The 20,100-nt window shown below is 39.2% G+C and overlaps 1 protein-coding gene across 1 annotated transcript in view; it reads left to right on the forward strand.

Moving 5' to 3' along the window:
- PCDH15 (protocadherin related 15) overlaps positions 1-20,100 on the forward strand; it is a 1,384,495-nt gene that overhangs the window by 1,053,938 nt on the left and 310,457 nt on the right. Inside the window, exon 23 of the mRNA XM_044299661.1 lies at positions 4,444-4,553. Coding sequence (XP_044155596.1) covers positions 4,444-4,553 — 110 coding nt within the window. The remainder of the gene's footprint in view (positions 1-4,443; positions 4,554-20,100) is intronic.

Raw genomic sequence — 20,100 nt, forward strand, 5'->3', positions numbered from 1 at the left:
CTGGTCCCTGCCATGTGCCCGTACAGCAGTTTACGACCACATATGGGGTGTTTATGTAAACTACAGAATTAAGGTAATAAATGTAGAGTTTTGTTTGGCTGTTAACCCTTGCTTTGTTACTGGAAAAAATAGACTAAAATGGAAAATTTGCAAAAAAGTGAAATTCTCCATTTTCCTCCATTTCCTTTAATTCTTGGCGAACACCTAAATGGGTTAACAAAGTTTGCAAAATCAGTTTTGAATTGAACCTTGAGGAGTGTAGTTTCTAAAATGGGGCCATTTATTGGTGAAAAGCCTCATTATTATTATTATGAAAGCCTCACAAAGTGACTTCAGACCTTAACTGGTCCTTAAAAACTGGGTTTAGGAAATTTTCTGAAAAATTTCAATATTTGCTTCTAAACTTCTAAGCCTTCTAACGTCCCCAAAAAAGAAAATGTAATTTATAAAAGGATTCAAGCATGAAGTAGACATATGGGAAATATAAAGTAATAACTATTTTTGGAGGTAAAACTATCTGTTTTACCAAATTTTTGGTAACTTGTTTATAAATAAAAATGAAATATTTTGACTCAAATTTGCCACTGTCATAAAGTACAATATGTGACGAGAAAACAGTCTCAGAAGCTATCTTTAAAGCTATTACCCTAGAAAATGACACATTTCAGATCTGAAAAAAAAAATAGCCTGGTCCTTAAGGTGAAAATTGCACAATGAAAATATATATTTTTAAATCTGTTTAAATTTTTATGATTGCATTTTCTTTTTTCTATACATAATTATGGAGGCTGTCATATTGCTTAAGCTGTAGTTAACAGCATTTAGATATATGCTTTATAGCAGCCACCACGAGCCATAGCTACTATGAGCCATAAACACAGTGGAGAGGATATGTTCATTGATGTCTATAGGAGAAATTTCTAGACATGCCCAGTGACCTATGCTGACTGAGGTCATTGTGCAGGGAGGGGAAGAATATAAGCTGTGTCCATCTCATTGGTGGTGATAATGAGATTACTGCTGAAAATTGATCTGTATAGAACAGGAATTGCCAACCTATTATTAGGCTTAGTGGCCTGAATAAATGAAATATAATGTCACCAAAAATTCTAAAGAAATGTTCAACAAAAAAACTTGACTTAAACATATGTCAGGCAACGTTCCCCTGAAGTCATCTAAAGGCTCAGACCTTTGAGGCGTTACTAACTGATTTCAGTGAACAGCCATAAATAATGATAGTGTGGAATCCATTTAAATCAATTTAGGGAATTGTTATAATAAATAAGGGGAAAGTAGTCCCACAAATTTATCTGAATGAGTTAAATCTGGGCATTGAATACTACCCAAACCCAGGCATTTTGCTCCACAACAGTATTATTATGAGAAAACTGTTTTGTATTCATCAGCAACATTGTAGAGACAGAGGTAAGGCAGGTTTGATTTTATGCTTCGGTTGGGAACATTTACTGTGTCACTGTGATCATTTTTTTTTTCCAGTGGCTGTACACTGCTGATCAGAATTTGCTTAGTTATAGCAACCACACATAAAAAGATAGGTACAGAGCATAGTCTATTTCATTATACAGTGACAGACTATGCCAAGTATGTGCTTTACAGGGTTTGCATGACTTTAATTCTGCTTGTTTATTATATCTAATCAGCAGGATAAATTGTACTTCATTCTGCCCTAATGAAAAGTCAGTATTTCTTTGGAGAATTAGCCCGCAGTTCAGCTCCTCTTGGATACATGGTTCAGTTGTAAGAATTAGGCATGTTATAGTGCCAAATCAACATAAGACATGTTGCTGGGAATATTGTGGTTTATTATTGAGAAGTCAGCCTGGAAATATGCATGAAAAATGGACGTGGAATTAATCCTAATGAGTTTTAAACCAAATTTAGGTTTGAAGTCACTGGATAGTGCTAATATCTTTGCCAGACCTCATTCATAAGGTTTAACATATGAAAACTGGAAGTATATCTAAATAGCCCAAATAGGTTTATGCAAAACTAGTGAGGGTTAAAATATGGGGGAAGCATTCATTTAAGACTATCAGAATATGTAATCATTATTACCATTATAGTGAGAAAATTCTTATCCGTAAGCAAGGTCAAAATGGACCACCAGAGTACCAGAGGATCCTGTGGTGAGCCCAAGCTCTAACACAATAATGGGCCAATATGTCTTTTTATGGCAGTTACTAATGGACCTTAGACCAGCCTGGCACTTTTTTACTATGGCCTAGTCTAAATACTACTCACATGATCATTTGGCTCCTGCTTTAATTGCCCGGATCAATAGAAGCATCTATCTGGCATGTTTAACCCATTAGATGTTATACTTAATAACAATCATGGCATCTAAGTGGTTCAGTGGGGGGGTCCCTCTATTAGGAACCAGAAATGTTGATATCCGTACACTGTACCGGGTCATTCTGCAGTGTATGCAGGTGCAGCCTGATGGTGCATGTCAGTATAGTACTGAAAATATAATATCAAATTGCAAAAATATAACTCTTTTCACATAATTGGTATAGCCATGTCCGTAAAGACTTGCACTACACAATTATTACATAATTTAGCCCGTATGGTGAGCACTGTAAAAAATAAAATATGTTACAAAAATGAATTAAAAAAGGTTAAAAAGTGTTACAAACCCCAACCAAAGTCCAAGATTGTAATAGCCCTTTAAGGCTCTGCTCATACTGTAATCATGACTTAATGTCATAATCCACTTCATGGAATTATTTTTTCTGCTTGTCTACTTATAATAGGTGCATTAATTTCCTTAGATTTTACCATACAGAACAACATAACAGGCTATGCCAGTGGCCATACACATAAGAGAAGCAAATATCACTATTATAATGCAGGGACTTACCACCCATGACAAAAAAACTTGATATTTGTTTACCAACTTTTGAACTAGCCCCCACCACAACACAGTTAGTCTGGAGAGCGAAATCCTGCAAAGGAAGGAATCTACCAGGCTGGCCATTTACTCTTCAAGGGCTTTATGGCACCTATATGGGCTGTATCTAATATGTAAGTTCTAGTGCTATGTCATTCTTTCAAAAAAAAAAGTACTAAGAACCTAAAGTTAACTTTACAACTGACTCTGGCATTTCAAGAACACTTTAATATGGCATTATCAAAAAAGTTAGTCTTAACTTTTTTCTTTTTTTTGCAATTTCAAGAAGGTTTAAGATTTTACAGTTTATATATGAAAGTTTATATGTAAGAATTGTCAGGGATTTTTGGTGAAGCTTTTTTCATTGGCCAAAGCACCATAATTTGATAATTTGGTGCTTAATATGGATGCTACATTTGAATCTGTTTTATGTGTAAAAAAAAAAAAAAAAAAAAAAAAGAGAAATTAGGATGCTATGTCAGATATAAAAAGGGAAATGTGAAACCTGTATTGTGCACCGGTCAAACATTCAAATTCAGGTATAATTTTCAAAGACATTTCTTAAGGAAATGACCACAGGCTCTTATGGCATATTTTACTACAAGCTCTGTTATGTAGCTGTTCTCCCCCACAGTGGCACACAGGTTAACTGCAGGTCTAAAGTTTTACTACAAGGAATCGGTGGTGCAAGTAATGGCTATTTGCAGATGGCTTTACTATGTGCATGGACCCAAAGATCAAGAAAGTGTCTCCATTTAAAATATGCAAAGCTACATATTAAAAATATCTTCATATGTAGGTAAAATATGTGAAGATATTTTCAATATGTAGCTTTACATATTTAAATGTATGATCATTTAGGTGTTCATATAACCCACTGTACTTTTACAATACAAATAGCCCCATTTGTATGGGACTCCTTTTGGGCTTAATATCAATTCTAAAACTGTTCTACTAAAATCTTAATCTCAATTTACTAGTTGTAACAGTTTTGCTTGATTACCTTTTCTACTACTTGGGACCTTAAAGGCTATTTATACCTTTACGGGCAATTTCTTGATTACATTTTACTCTTTTTGGGCTAAAAATATTTTTTGCAATCAGTCTTTATTAAAAAAAAAAATATTGAGCCTGTCACAAAGGGTTAAGTGAAATTTTTAGCTGTGTGAATGGTACTTTCACTTTGTGCCAATAAACCTTGTCCCTAAATTACTTAACGCTTATAAACACTTATTGAAGCCACATTCTTATCAGGTAAGAATTGAGCTATAATGAGTATTTATAAGGTAACAGATCAGAGAGAAGGAGCCATCAGCTAAGCTGATGGAACATTCATATCCTGCTACTAGAGAAACTCAAGGCTGCACATAGACAGGGGTTCAACATTTTTTTTAAATACAAAAACATTGCCCCCAAAGGTGTGCATAGCCTTTAAACTGTATAGTATATATGAATGTATTGTATTGTACACCAATACAGTAAGAGCATGCGAGCAAATTAGGAATGACTATATTTTGTTATTTATTTCTTAGAGCACCTCCAGTGAGTGAAACTGCTCCAATTGGCACTACAGTTACTGTGGTAATGGCTGCAGCCATAAACCAGACTATTGTGTACTCTATCATCTCAGGGAATGATCAAGGTAAAGTATTTTATTGCTTGACTTTTTTTTACTATAAAAAAGAAGAAAGTTTGTATTTTTTGGTATTTTTTTTTCAGCTAAGGGGTGATGTCTATTACAAGAGCCTTTCATTAGTTTAATACAGAATGTAGCTCTCTTATGACATATTGTACATTAACATACAGATGTGTATTTTCTTACCTTTGCTCAACATATCCTAAAATGTGTGAAGTCAGATTCACAGCTTTTTAACAACAACAAAAAAAACAAGAGATGAGATGTATATGCTATATTTGTGGCCACCCAATGGCTGTGAAGCAATCTGCCATGGCTTTTGCTAACATGTCTCAATATTGTACTGAACTTGTTCCATAAGAAATTGGAGTCCGTAAAGTGAAGCTGTTGACAGTTGTGACCATGATAAACTGCTAACAGCACTAGGTAGGGGATGGGGAGAGCAGTAAAACCATGTATTTTATGGAACTTTTATTATCCTGTAGAACAGCGTGACAACATCATGCTTTGCCTAGGTGGTATGCTGAAGGACTGCTATGAATTGGGCCTACAGTGGAAGCAGAGGAGAACCTTTTGGCAGAAATCTCACAATTACAATGCGGAGGCTGCATTGCCATCACCTGGACAAGTTGCTGGTGTGTCTGGGCCGGAAACACATTTATTCAGTGGGCTATAAAGGGCATATATTGTACTTGACCATAGTTATAGCTGCACATGTCAGTGCTGGCATGAACTGTACCAGACACTGATAGGCTCAAGGACTGGGCCACCTTCTGCTCAACATGTGTGTAGGACTGGTGCAGTAATGACAGCTTGGGACTCTCCAACTTGAATGAGCACAAGCCATCGGTTCTCTGAAATGTTCAGAGTCCACAATATGGAGAGGGAGGGACTGTAGTACCAGCAACTTGGGCAGGTGCATGTTCAGCTTCTGCACCGTTGGACGAGTGCACATATACTGTTGTCTCTTTGCAATTGCCTCGGTGATCCATTGCTGGTAAAGCACTTGGAAAGGAGTAAAAGAAGAAGCATAAGGAGCAATAGACGAAGGGAAGGAATGACAGGTTAATTTCTACTAAGGTAAAGTAGCCCTGACTGCTTGAGAAGGCGTGCAGTCCTCTGGAAGATGCAGCAGTTGCTGTGTCAGGCTGTACCACTACATTAGTGTCACAGTATTACAATGCCACTTTAAGGTCCCTATTCCTAAATTCTAATAATTTAAGCTTTGTTAAACACTGTCCATAGCACTTGGCATATCTGTCCCTATATTCAGTTCACTGTAAAATGGTGGAGACCGAGCAGGATTAGGATTTTTATAGGTCTGTGACATCATAGGGGATGGCTATATGCTGATTGGCTGGGAGCAGGGCCTTATAGGTCAAATCTCCTTTCTGGGCTTCTTTACTGTGCAGCAGCCATTTTAGAAAAAAATCTGACTTGTTCCCATGAAGCTCAAAGAAAATTTTGATTGCTGGCAAATAGAATTTTTCCTGAAATTTGGATTAATTTCAATTTGTTTTACTTCAATTCGCTCAACACTAGCTATAGGTGTCACTCGAAGCAGAGGGGAGCTCAATGCAGAGACTAGAGAGTACTTCACAGTGAAGCCCCACCTCCTGTTCATGTGCTTGAGCTTAATGTGGCTGAATAAAACTTCATATGTGCACTACTCCCAATAACAAAAGAGTACTTCACAGTGAAACCCCACCCCTGGACACTTGCAGGAAGAGATCATAATCACACTACTCCTGATGAGAAAACTCAAAAAAGTGTATGTTTGTCCTGCTCTCCCCAGGCCCTATCTAGTGCTGCAATCTGCTCCTGAAATACTCATAATATAGGCATATTTCAGATTAATAAATTACCCCCTATGTTCTTACTAGAGGCTTCTGTACATCATCTTATAATGGCTCCATACATCCACCAAATTGGGTGTTATTGTACCTCTTCATTCCTGTACACAGGATCTAAGGGGAACATTTATTAAGAGCTGTGTTTTAGACGCCGGTCTTAAAGGGAACCTGTCACCGGGATTTGGGGTATAGAGCTGAGGAGATGGGCTGCTAGATGGCCGCTAGCACATTTGCAATACCCAGTCCCCATAGCTCTGTGTGCTTTTATTGTGTAAAAAAAAAACGATTTGATACATGTGCAAATCAACCGGACATGAGTCCTGTCCCTGACTCATCTAATGTGCAGGACTCATCTCAGGTTAATTTGCATATGCATCAAATTGTTTTTTTTACACAATAAAAGCACACAGAGCTATGGGGACTGGGTATTGCGGATGTGCTAGCGGCCATCTAGCAACCCATGTCCCCAGCTCTATACACAAAATTCCGGTGACGGGTTTCCTTTAATAACCCCTATACCTTGCTGTGGATCCGTCGGAGTTATGAAGAGTTGACGGCCGCTACATACAGTTGTGTTCAAAATAATAGCAGTCAGACATAATTAACCTCATTTATCACTGTTTTTGGTAGAAATGATATTTCTACATGCCACATAATTTATTAACAGGTATAGTAGAGTAATAGAAATCCAACAGACCCAACAGTCATGACATGCATGCTGCTGAATCTGTGTAATTGAATAACTAATTGAAAGGGGCATGATCAAAATGATAGCAGTGTGGTGATTAATTACTGAGGTCATTCATTCTTTGAAAAACATGTTGGACATGCTGGTTACAGTACATTTCTTTCTGAAATTCAGAGTAAATGGGTTGTTCCAGACATTGTTCAGAAGAACAGCATATGATTTAAAAACCTTGACTAAAAAGTTGATTGAAGAGGGGAAAACATAAAGAAGTGCAGACAATGATAGGCTGCTCAACTAAAATTATTGCAAATTCTTTAAAATGGCAACCAAAACCTGAAAGACTTGGAAGAAAGTGAAAAACTACCATTTGAATGGATAGAAGAATAGCCACAATGGCAAGGACACAGCCAACAATCATCTTTAGGAAGATCAAAGAAGGTCCAAAGATACCTGTGAGTACTGTTACAATTAGAAGACACCTATGTGAGCCAAGCTATCTGCAAGAAGCCCTCGTAAAGTCCCACTTTTGAACAAAAGACATGTGCTGAAGAAGTTACAATTTGTCAAAGAGAATATTGACTGGCCTAAAGATTAATGGCACAACATTTTATGGACTGATAAAGATTGTTCTTTTTGAGTCTAGTGGCCGGAGACAGTTTGTCAGACGACTCCCAAACACTGAATTCAAGCCACAGTACACTGTGAAGACAGTGAAGCATGGTGGCGCAAGCATCATAATATAGGGATGTTTCTCATACTACAATGTCTACTACAATCTCATATAATCGTCATACAATCGCATACAAGGGATCATGGATCAGTTTGAATACATCAGAATACTTGAAGAGGTCATGCTGCCTTATGCTGAAGAGGAAATGCCCTTGAAATGGGTGTTCCAACAAGACAATAACCCCAAACACACCAGTAAACGTGCAACATTTTGGTTCCAGACCAGCAAGATTGACGTTATGGAGTGGTCAGCCCAATCCCCGGATCTTAATCCAATAGAAAACTTGCAGTTTCTGAGGCAAAACCAAGAAATAGAGAAGAACTGTGGAATATAGTCCAATCATCCTGGGCTGGAATACCTGTTCACAGGGGCCAGAAGTTGGTTGACTCCATACAGAGATGTGCAGAAGTTCTCAGAAACAGTGGTTATACAACTAAATATTAGTTAAGTGATTCAAAGGAAAGCAAAATCTTCAAAAAAATTCTGTCTACTATTCACTTTCCTTCAATTTTTTTTTTAGAGGAACAACACAAATTTGATATATTTTTCTTCATGTTTTGATTTGGAATAGAATATGTAGTGTTTCCAATGCATTTGTGTGTATGGAAATAAAAACTGTTAGAAGGATTTTGAGATGTATTCACTTTTTTAAATACGCTACTATTATTTTGAACACAAATGTAACTTTGGCAGATTCTCCTCCACTTCTAAACATAAGACAGCTTCCAGCTGTCTTACATTTAGACCATTTTCTACGCCTAAAACAAGCGTTGAAAATAGGAAATGAGATGGGTCTGGCAGCCCATCCCCTTCCCCACCCACACTACGCCCCCTTTTTTAAACCTGGCGTGAGCAAGGAGAAGTTGCAGATTGCAGAGCAAAGAACCTTTACATCGCAATCTACACCAGAAATATGCCTGATGTAGGTGTATTTCTGTTTGATAAATGACCCCCTAAGGGCTGTTTCACACGAGCGGATGCCGTGCGTGGCATCCGCTCCGTGAAAGAGTGCCAAGACCCGATGCAGACTGCCAGACTGCCTCTCTGTGATCTCTTTACTACGAAATCGCAGTGACAACTGTGATTTCGTAGTAAAGAGGTCACAGAGAGGCACGGAGCATTATCAGTCATGTTAATGCTCCGTGCCTCTGCAGTCTGCATTGGGTCTTGGCACTCTTTCACGGAGCGGATGCTTACCTTATTTTATAGTGAATGGGCATAATATAATAAATAGTAAATCAAATAATATCAACAGCAGGAGATGAATGCTGTACTGACCTTGTAGAGTGTAGGAATAAAAAAATAACAATGGCAGGAAGTACAGAAAAGGAGGTTGCGAGTAGTAGAATACGTACCCAGTGCCCTCTTTGACGCAGATTGTTTATGAGATATAATTTGACTCTACGAAGCAAAGTTCATGGATCCAATTCCATTGTATTCAAACACTGATTTATCTGTGGATAGTTAGCTTTGCATGTCTATGGTATTGTTATTATGATTTTTAGACATATGCATTGTCTATTAACCTTGGAATCATAATGAACTTCCATTTATAAATAACATTTTTCTAGAATATGTGAAATAATTCCCCAGAAATGTTTTTTGTCATGGTTTGTAGCAGGAGCGAATGATGTATGCTATGTGCTCTCAGGAAGAGTTGTCATTGTTTAATGGAAACAATCCCATGAGATGAGCCGGAAAAAAGGGAGGGAGGCAAAATGCAGAGAATAAGAGATAAAAAGGAAATTTACAACTGGGAAAAGTCATTCACATATAAAATAAAGAGAGCGGGTTTGCACATACACGCCAGAAATGATTAATGTTACCATCTTCTTTCTGGAAGTGTTGTGACATTTAATTGAATAGAAATCCCAGTGAACCAAGGTTCATTCAACACTGAAAGGTTTATTATTTGTATTGTTTTGCATAGAAAAAAGCTTGAAGTGACTCTTCTTGAGCAGTTCTGTGTCACCTGGTAATTAGCCTTGTAATCTTCATGATCATTTTAGCATTGAGTGCACAGAGTTTCCAACTGACACTGAACTGCATTGGACTTTTCTAATTGCCGACTAGATAACACGAGCACCGAACTGGACAACCGATATTGCCTCTAAACTGCTAGATAGAATGTCTTATTCTAAACAGCAAGCACAAGAAAATCCCATCAGGATAGTTTGGACTGTAACCCAAACGTTATGCAGCATTTAGAATATGTCTGTATTAGGCCTCATGCACACGACCGTTGTGTGCACCCGTGGCCGTTGTGCCGTTTTCCGTTTTTTTCTGCGGCTCCATTGACTTTCAATGGGGCCGTTGAAAACTCGGCTTGTGCACCGTTTTTACACCATGCCCGTGACCCGTGTTTCTAGGCCGTGAAAAAAATATGACCTGTCCTATTTTTTTCACGGCCAACGGTTCACGGGCCCATTCAAGTCAATGGGTCCGTGAAAATCACGGATGCACCCAAGATTGTCATCCGTGTCCGTGATCCGTGTCCGTGATCCGTGTCCGTTTTTTCCTATCATTTCAATGGCAAACTTGACTAAGGCCTCATGCACACGACAGTTTTTTTTCACGGCCCGCAAAAACGGGGTCCGTGGGTCCGTGATCCGTGACCGTTTTTCCGTCCGTGGGTCTTTCTTGATTTTTGGAGGATCCACGGACATGAAAAAAAAGTCATTTTGGTGTCCGCCTGGCCGTGCGGAGCCAAACGGATCCGTCCTGAATTACAATGCAAGTCAATGGGGACGGATCCGTTTGATGTTGACACAATATGGTGCCATTTCAAACTGATCCGTCCCCATTGACTTTCAATGTAAAGTCTGGAGTTCTGTTATACCATCGGATTGGAGTTTTCTCCAATCCGATGGTATATTTTAACTTGTAGCGTCCCCATCACCATGGGAACGCCTCTATGTTAGAATATACTGTCGGATATGAGCTACATCGTGAAACTCATTTCCGACAGTATATTCTAACACAGAGGCGTTCCCATGGTGATGGAGACGCTTCAGGTTAGAATATACAAAAAAACTGTGTACATGACTGTCCCCTGCTGCCTGGCAGGTGCTGCCAGGCAGCAGGGGGCAGACCCCCCCCCCCTGTTTTTAACTCATTGGTGGCCAGTGGGCCCCCCCTCCCCTGTTAACTCGTTGGTGGCCAGTGTGCGCACCCCCCTCCCTCCCTCTATTGTAATAATAGCATTGGGGCCAGTGTGCGCGCCCCCCCAACCCCACCCCCCCTCCCTCCCTCTATTGTAATAATAGCATTGGGGCCAGTGTGCGCGCCCCCCCAACCCCCCCCCCCTCCCTCCCTCTATTGTAATAATAGCATTGGGGCCAGTGTGCGCGCAATAGAGGGAGGGAGGGAGGGGGGTGCGCACACTGGCCACCAACGAGTTAACAACAGGGGAGGGGGGGGGGGCCGCACAATGATATTCAAACTGGGGAGGGGGGGGGGTCTGCCCCCTGCTGCCTGGCAGCCCTGATCTCTTACAGGGGGATATGATAGTACAATTAACCCCTTCAGGTGCCGCACCTGAAGGGGTTAATTGTACTATCATATCCCCCTGTAAGAGATCGGGTGCTGCCAGGCAGCAGGGGGCAGTCTTGTACACAGTTTGTAGTGTATTCTAACTAGAAGCGTCCCATCACCATGGGAACGCCTCTGTGTTAGAATATACTGTCGGATCTGAGTTTTCACAAAGTGAAAACTCAGCTCTGAAAAAGCTTTTATGCAGACGGATCTTCGGATCCGTCTGTATGAAACTAAAACCTACGGCCACGGATTACGGACACGGATGCCAATCTTGTGTGCATCCGTGTTCTTTCACGGACCCATTGACTTGAATGGGCCCGTGAACCGTTGGCCGTGAAAAAAATAGGACAGGTCAATGGGTCCGTGAAAAAAAACGGAAAACGGCACAACGGCCACGGATGCACACAACGGTCGTGTGCATGAGGCCTTAGAATTTTATTTCATTTTTCATGTCCGTGGATCCTCCAAAAATCACGGCAGACCCACGGAAGAAAAAACGGGCACGGATCACGGTACAACGGAACCATGTTTTGCGGGACGTTAAAAAATACGGTCGTGTGCATGAGGCCTTATTGTGAGATCTGAGATTTTGAAAAAATTTTGACTTAAAGGTACACTGTCACCTGGATTTCACTTACGGATCTATTAACATCACCACATCAGTCTCCATGATTTACATTAAAATATACTAGTATTACTGCCCTGTGTCTAGTAATTTGTCTATAAAATTGGTTTTATTAATATGCAAATTACCTCAATAAGGAGCCCAAGGGGCTGTCCCTCCGGTCGTTGGAGCCCAGCTGCGCCCATTACTTCGGAGCCCAGCACTGCCCCACTGCTAATTTATTCACTCCTCTCTGCCGACGTAATGTTTGTGCAGCGCCCGTAATCCTGTGCATGCGCCCTGGATACACATGTCGGCTCCCTCGCAGTGTCCTGGCATGGGCCTCACAGAACTTATTGTGCAGAACTTATTACTGTTACATGCCGCGATCAGCTATGAATGTGGCATCTGAGGGGTACAATGACGGGGAGTGATGCAATCCTGTCATTGCACCCACTACTTACAAAGAAATGTGCTGTGACAAAGTACTCATAGGTTTCAAAGTGACCGACATTTTATATGGAAAATAAAAAAAAATCTGGGCCAAATAAATGTGTTTATTCATATATACTGAATTAGCAATATATAGAGTATGAAATTATGAACATTAAAAGGATCTATCACCCAAAAACGAGAGAATATTATTTGAAATCAGGGTTTTAGCATAAGCGTTTGTGACCTTCCAAAATTCCAAAATCCTGCAATATCCTACTTTTCACACTATACACCAGGTTGACATTTTCTTTTCTCTGCAGCTTACAGCTTTGCTGTGTAGACTAAGGCATTATCAATAGTGTTGAGCGCGAATATTCGAATTACGAATTTTTTTCTCGAATATCGCAATTTCGAGATTTCGCGAATATTTTGAATATCGTTCTATATATTCGCGAATTCGAATATTCGTATTTTTTTTTTTTTATTATAATATTTTTTTTCTTTCCCACTTCTCTAAAGTTGTTCTTACCTGTCCTTTGGATTCCTGGCTTCCTGGCTGCTCCAGTCAGTGGCGTTTTCAACTTACTGCTATATTCCATATTAGCTAAATTACAATCTAATCTATATGTGTATTTTACGAAATTTCGCAAGTTGCGATGCGAGTAATATAACACGAAATAATCGCATGAAGATTTCAATTTAGCACTGCTATATTCCATATTCTAGCCTAATATGGAATATAGCTGTGCTAAGTTAGCACTGCTGTATTCCATACTAGGCTAGAATATGGAATATAGCAGTGCTAAGTTGAAATCTTCATGCGATTATTTCGTGTTATATTACTCGCATCGCAACTTGCGAAATTTGCAAATGTTCTTAATATTGCTCTAACTTCGTCTTTTAGAATATTACGAATATTCTAAAAGACGAAGTTAGAGCAATATTACGAAATTTCGTAAAATACACATATAGATTGTAATTTAGCTTATACAGACGTGGACAAAATTGTTGGTACCCTTTGGTCAATGAAAGAAAAAGTCACAATGGTCACAGAAATAACTTTAATCTGACAAAAGTAATAATAAATTAAAATTCTATAAATGTTAACCAATGAAAGTCAGACATTGTTTTTCAACCATGCTTCAACAGAATTATGTAAAAAAATAAACTCATGAAACAGGCATGGACAAAAATGATGGTACCCCTAACTTAATATTTTGTTGCGCAACCTTTTGAGGCAATCACTGCAATCAAACGCTTCCTGTAACTGTCAATGAGACATCTGCACCTCTCAGCAGGTATTTTGGCCCACTCCTCATGAGCAAACTGCTCCAGTTGTGTCCGGTTTGAAGGGTGCCTTTTCCAGACTGCATGTTTCAGCTCCTTCCAAAGATGCTCAATAGGATTGAGGTCAGGGCTCATAGAAGGCCACTTTAGAATAGTCCAATTTTTTCCTCTTAGCCATTCTTGGGTGTTTTTAGCGGTGTGTTTTGGGTCATTGTCCTGTTGCAAGACCCATGACCTGCGACTGAGACCAAGCTTTCTGACACTGGCTAGTACATTTCTCTCTAGAATTCCTTGATAGTCTTGAGATTTCATTGTACCCTGCACAGATTCAAGACACCCTGTGCCAGACGCAGCAAAGCAGCCCCAGAACATAACAGAGCCTCCTCCATGTTTCACAGTAGGGACAGTGTTCTTTTCTTGATATGCTTCATTTTTTCGTCTGTGAACATACAGCTGATGTGCCTTGGCAAAAACTTCGATTTCTGTCTCATCTGTCCACAGGACATTCTCCCAGAAGCTTTGTGGCTTGTCAACATGTAGTTTGGCATATTCCAGTCTTGCTTTTTTATGATTCGTTTTCAACAATGGTGTCCTCCTTGGTCGTCTCCCATGTAGTCCACTTTGGCTCAAACAACGACGGATGGTGCGATCTGACACTGATGTTCCTTGAGCATGAAGTTCACCTTGAATCTCTTTAGAAGTCTTTCTAGGCTCTTTTGTTACCATTCGGATTATCCGTCTCTTAGATTTGTCATCAATTTTCCTCCTGCGGCCACGTCCAGGGAGGTTGGCTACAGTCCCATGGATCTTAAACTTATGAATAATATGTGCAACTGTACTCACAGGAACATCTAGTTGCTTGGAGATGGTCTTATAGCCTTTACCTTTAACATGCTTGTCTATAATTTTCTTTCTGATCTCTTGAGACAGCTCTTTCCTTTGCTTCCTCTGGTCCATGTCGAGTGTGGTACACACCATATCACCAAACAACACAGTGATTACCTGGAGCCATATATATAGGCCCAATGGCTGATTACAAGGTTGTAGACACCTGTGATGCTAATTAGTGGACACACCTTGAATTAACATGTCCCTTTGGTCACATTATGTTCTGTGTTTTCTAGGGGTACCATCATTTTTGTCCATGCCTGTTTCATGAGTTTATTTTTTTACATAATTCTGTTGAAGCATGGTTGAAAAACAATGTCTGACTTTCATTGGTTAACATTTATAGAATTTTAATTTATTATTACTTTTGTCAGATTAAAGTTATTTCTGTGACCATTGTGACTTTTTCTTTCATTGACCAAAGGGTACCAACAATTTTGTCCACGTCTGTATAGTGCTATAATCCCTTTTTTTTCCTCTAATTTTTTTTGCCTCTTCTGAACTTAAGTTTTGTAAAATATGTACACTGTTAAAAAATATTACTATAGCAGTATATTAGCTTAAATACAATCTATGTGTATTTTACGAAATTTCGTAATATTGCTCTAACTTCGTCTTTTAGAAATTTCGTAATATTGCTCTAACTTCGTCTTTTAGAATATTCGTAATATTCTAAAAGACGAAGTTAGAGCAATATTAAGAACATTTGCAAAAGCCGAAATTGCGATGCGAGTAATATAATACGAAATAATCGCATGAAGATTTCAACTTAGCACTGCTATATTCCATATTCTAGCCTAGTATGGAATATAGCAGTGCTAACTTAGCACAGCTATATTCCATATTAGGCTAGAATATGGAATATAGCAGTGCTAAGTTGAAATCTTCATGCGATTATTTCGTATTATATTACTCGCATCGCAATTTCGGCTTTTGCAAATGTTCTTAATATTGCTCTAACTTCGTCTTTTAGAATATTACGAATATTCTAAAAGACGAAGTTAGAGCAATATTACGAAATTTCGTAAAATACACATAGATTGTATTTAAGCTAATATACTGCTATAGTATTATTTTTTAATAGTGTACATAATTTACAAAACTTAAGTTCAGAAGAGGCAAAAAAAAAATTAGAGGCAAAAAAAGGGATTATAGCAGTATATTAGCTAAATTACAATCTATATGTGTATTTTACGAAATTTCGTAATATTGCTCTAACTTCGTCTTTTAGAATATTCGTAATATTCTAAGAGACGAAGTTAGAGCAAATCACGAAATTTCGTAAAATACACATATTAGCCTAGCCATAGTCAATTAGCATAGGAACGTTGCCTTATACTATCAAGATAAATAATCGCAATACGCGAAAAAAAATAATTCGTATATTATTCGTGATAATTGGAATAATTACGAATATTCGATTTCGATGAATATAACACGAATATTCATTCGAATATTCGCGAAATATCGCGAAATCGAATATGGCACCTCCCGCTCATCACTAATTATCAACAGTGTCATCCTATTATTATTAAGACAGCAGAGGACTAAGGTCTTATGCACAGTGATGGCCAGTTCGCAGTGTTCGCTGACGAACACATGTGATCTGCCATCTTTATTCCCAAGTCCGGCGATGCAAAGGTAAGTCCTTACCTGTGCCTGCGCCGCGAGCCGCTCTGAAACACATGCGGTCACCGGGAGCAGGCAGTTCCGGGAACAGCCTTCATCGGGCTGTTCTCGGATATGCCTGCTCCCGGTGACCGCATGTGTTTCAGAGCGGCTTGCGGCGCAGGCACAGGTAAGGACTTACCTTTGCATCGCCGGACTTGGGAATAAAGATGGCAGATTGCATGTGTTTGTCAGCGAACACTGCGAACTGGCCATCACTGCTCATCCACACGAATGAGAAAAATAGGAAAAATGTAAGTAATAGCCGTCACACAGCTTTTTGTACAACCAATTAAAGTCTATGGGGCTAATGACATGGCAGTTTTTTGTCAATTTAGACAGGTGTGCACCCATCTAGCATCCATTAAAAATGGATACACTGTTAGAAAATCACCTTTCAGGGGTTACAAAAAATAGTCAAGTCATTCACTTACATGCGAGGGAACACTCCACACTGTAGTGGTTCATGTATTACACTGAGTGCAATTTATTTGAATAGTCTCACTGCAGGAAAAAATGATCAGAAAACAGCCAACTTTTTGCCAGTCGCTCCAGTATTAACCCGTAGAGGACCCGCGCTGTACATGTACGGCACAGATGGACATGACTTAAGGTTCTAGGAGAAGACAGCGGGGGAATCTGGGCTGGATGGCTGCTCTTACCACCAGGCATCCATGCTGGATAAGGGCAGCATGATGTATTTCCACCCCCCCTGCAGCTCCAAGCACTGCTATTGGCCGGTCAATGAGGACCAGCACATGAAAGCGCCAGAAGCAGTATGGAGCAGAAGGGGCAGTTGGGGGGAATGTCACGTGGAGGTGACTGGTGCAGGGGACTCCAGCATTTGGCGTCCCCTGCCAGCACTACGATTGGCTGGAACAACGCTCTAGCCAATGGCAGCGCTACAGCATCAGAAGGAACCGGAAGAATCCCTCTGCATGCAGCCCTACTAGCTTGAGACTGCATACAGAGTTGACCTGTGCACCTCTGTGCTTTAAATCTGCCCTGCTGGGACTTGTGGTGCACCACCACCTCTTACTTCAACCTGTGAAAATAAGAAAAGAAAAAGAACATCTGGAACATCTGTTGCAGTGATTTTCTTTATTTTTTTTTGCAGCAGCAGAAGTACCAGATCCTTAATCCACCCCCTCTTCCAAAGCCCTAATCCCTGTCCCTATCCCCCCCTTCCCCTTGTCTGACTTTGCCAATGACTAACAAATTGTGACTTTTTTTTTTGTCACTTTTATCTACCTTTTTTCCCCTGCTCTGCACCACTTTTTCTGTGTGCGAGCTGTGATCCGTTCGTACTTCACTGTTCAGCACCTTGGCTAATTTTTTGGGTGCAGGTATTTTTTATTTCATCTGTGCCTTATTTTATTTTTTTAAGAAGTAAATATATATATATATATATATATATATATATATATATATATATGTATATAGTGTGGGGATTTGCTCTGATAGGCAGGGTAAGCGGATGCGGTACAGAGGCCAAAACCAGTTTGAAAAGCCAAACTTCAGTGTTTATTCACACATAAGGTATAGCACAAAACACAAGTCACTTTGCAGTCTTGGTGTTTGTTCAAACACACGAAAAGTTCATAAAGCAAGAAAGTCACCTTATCTCCTGGGTGATCGTTTACACCCTGCTGGCAGTTCTGCCTCGTCAAGTCCATAAGCAGGCTTCACTTCAGGAGGCCTGTTTCCCCTACACCCAGGTCTCAGCCCTCCAACTCGGCACAAGCCTCAGATCCCAAAAAACAGATATCCCTTCTTCTGAACCCAGCTGTCTTTTAAAGGCAGCTAGTTGTTGCCAAACCCCGGACTGGCACCTAAAATCCAGTCCCGTGCTTGACCCCACCTGCACATGCTGGGAGAAAAATACCTGTTTTCCCAGACCATACCCTTAACTTTGTTACTATATATATATATATATATATATATATACACACACACATTTTTATCTAGTGTTCTTTTTTTGTATCTGCAGTAAATTTGTATACTGCAGTGTCAGCAAGAACGCACCAACTGTCAGCTTATATGCGTCCTGCAACCCTTAGCACAAATAAGTACCATATTTTTTTACTGGTTGATTTTATGCTCAGGTTTTTTTAAGTTTTTTTTTTTCAGTAAAAAAAAATATATTTAATGTTACATAAAAATTCATTTTAGGTAGTGTTAGTGTAAATTTTTGCACACACATAATATCTGTGTGCGTGTGTGCGTCCTGCACCTGCTGAGCGCTGATCAGAAAAAAAAAAATTCTGACCGGTCTGCTCAGTTTACTGTGCAGATTTTATATTTTTTTTTAAAGTTATATGTAGTTAGTTATATCAATCCATCTATCTATCTATCTATCTATCTATCTATCTATCTATCTATCTATAAATCTCCACATACATATATATAGAAATCAATTTTAGTTAGGTAGTATTAGTGTAGACTTTTGCACGCACACAATACTGTACTTTTTTAATGCTTTTTATTCTACTCTTTTTCTCTGTATTTCTAATTTATTACAAGCCCCTTCATGTGTTAAAACACAACATACACACCCCTGTTAGGGGTTCATACTGGGGTTCACTTTCCAAAATGATGTCACTGAATGCGATATGGCACCTAAAATCCATGTCTGGCAATTCAGGCCAGTAAAATACATATTTTGCAGTTTGACTCTAGAGCACTGCTGTGCACCCATACATCAGTTTTTGAGCACATATGAGGTGTTGCCGTATTCGGGGAAAAATGGGGAACAAAATGTGGGTGAACTTTTCCATGTTACCCTTTGGGAAAGTGGAAAATGTGGTTGTAAAGGAACTTTTTCTTGAAAAATTTTTCATTTTCACTGCCAAGTGTTTGCTAATTCTAGGAAACACCATTGAGGTCAAAGTGTTCACTGCACACCTTAAAAGATTTATTGAGGGGTTTAGTTTACAAAAGGGTGTATTTTTGTTTTTTTTCCACTGTAGGGCCACCTCAGGGTGTCTTCATATAGCTCGCAAATACCATTCGAGCTAAATTTGCTCTCCAAAAGCCATATGGTGCTCCTTTCATTATGAACCGTGCTGTGCGCCCATACATCCGTTTTCTGACCACATACGGGTGTTTCTGTAAATTAGGGCAATAAATGTTGAGTCTAGTTTGTTGATCTGTTAACCCTTGATGTGTTGCAGGAAAAATGGATTAAAATGGAAAATCTGCTAAAAAAAAGTAAAATGTAAAAATGTTTGCACTATTTTTCTTCAATTCTTGTGGGTCACCTAAAGGGTTAACAAAGTTTGTAAAATCAGTTTTGAATAGCTTGAGCGGTGTAGTTTATAAGATCGGGTGATTTATGGGTGGTTTCTAAAATGTAAGCCCCTCAAAATGACTTCATAACTGATCTGGTACTTAAAAAGTGGTTTTGGAAATTTTCTTTACAATGTTAATACTTGCTTCTAAATTTCTAAGCCTTCTCACATCCCCAAAAAATGAAATGTCATTTACAAAATGATCCAAACATGAAGCAGACATATGGGAAATATAAAGTAATATCTATTTTAAAAGTAGAGAAATTTTAATTTGGAAAGTTTTTCTGGACATTTTTCCTAATTTTTGGTAAATTTTATATTTTTCATAAATAATAATAAAATATTTTGACTTGAAATTTACCACTGTCATAAAGTACAATATGTGTAAAAAAAAAACTATTTTAGAATGGCTTGGATAAGTAAAAGCATTTTAAATAGGGTTGAGCGAACACCTGGAAGTTCGGGTGCGCCAGGTTCGGCCGAACTCTCCTGCAAAGTTCGGATTTGGGACCCAAACTTGGCCCCAAACCCGAACCCCATTGAAGTCAAGGGGACCTGAACTTTGGGGCACAA

This window comes from Bufo gargarizans, chromosome 6 (assembly GCF_014858855.1).
Source record: "Bufo gargarizans isolate SCDJY-AF-19 chromosome 6, ASM1485885v1, whole genome shotgun sequence".
NCBI classification, from domain to species: domain Eukaryota; kingdom Metazoa; phylum Chordata; class Amphibia; order Anura; family Bufonidae; genus Bufo; species Bufo gargarizans.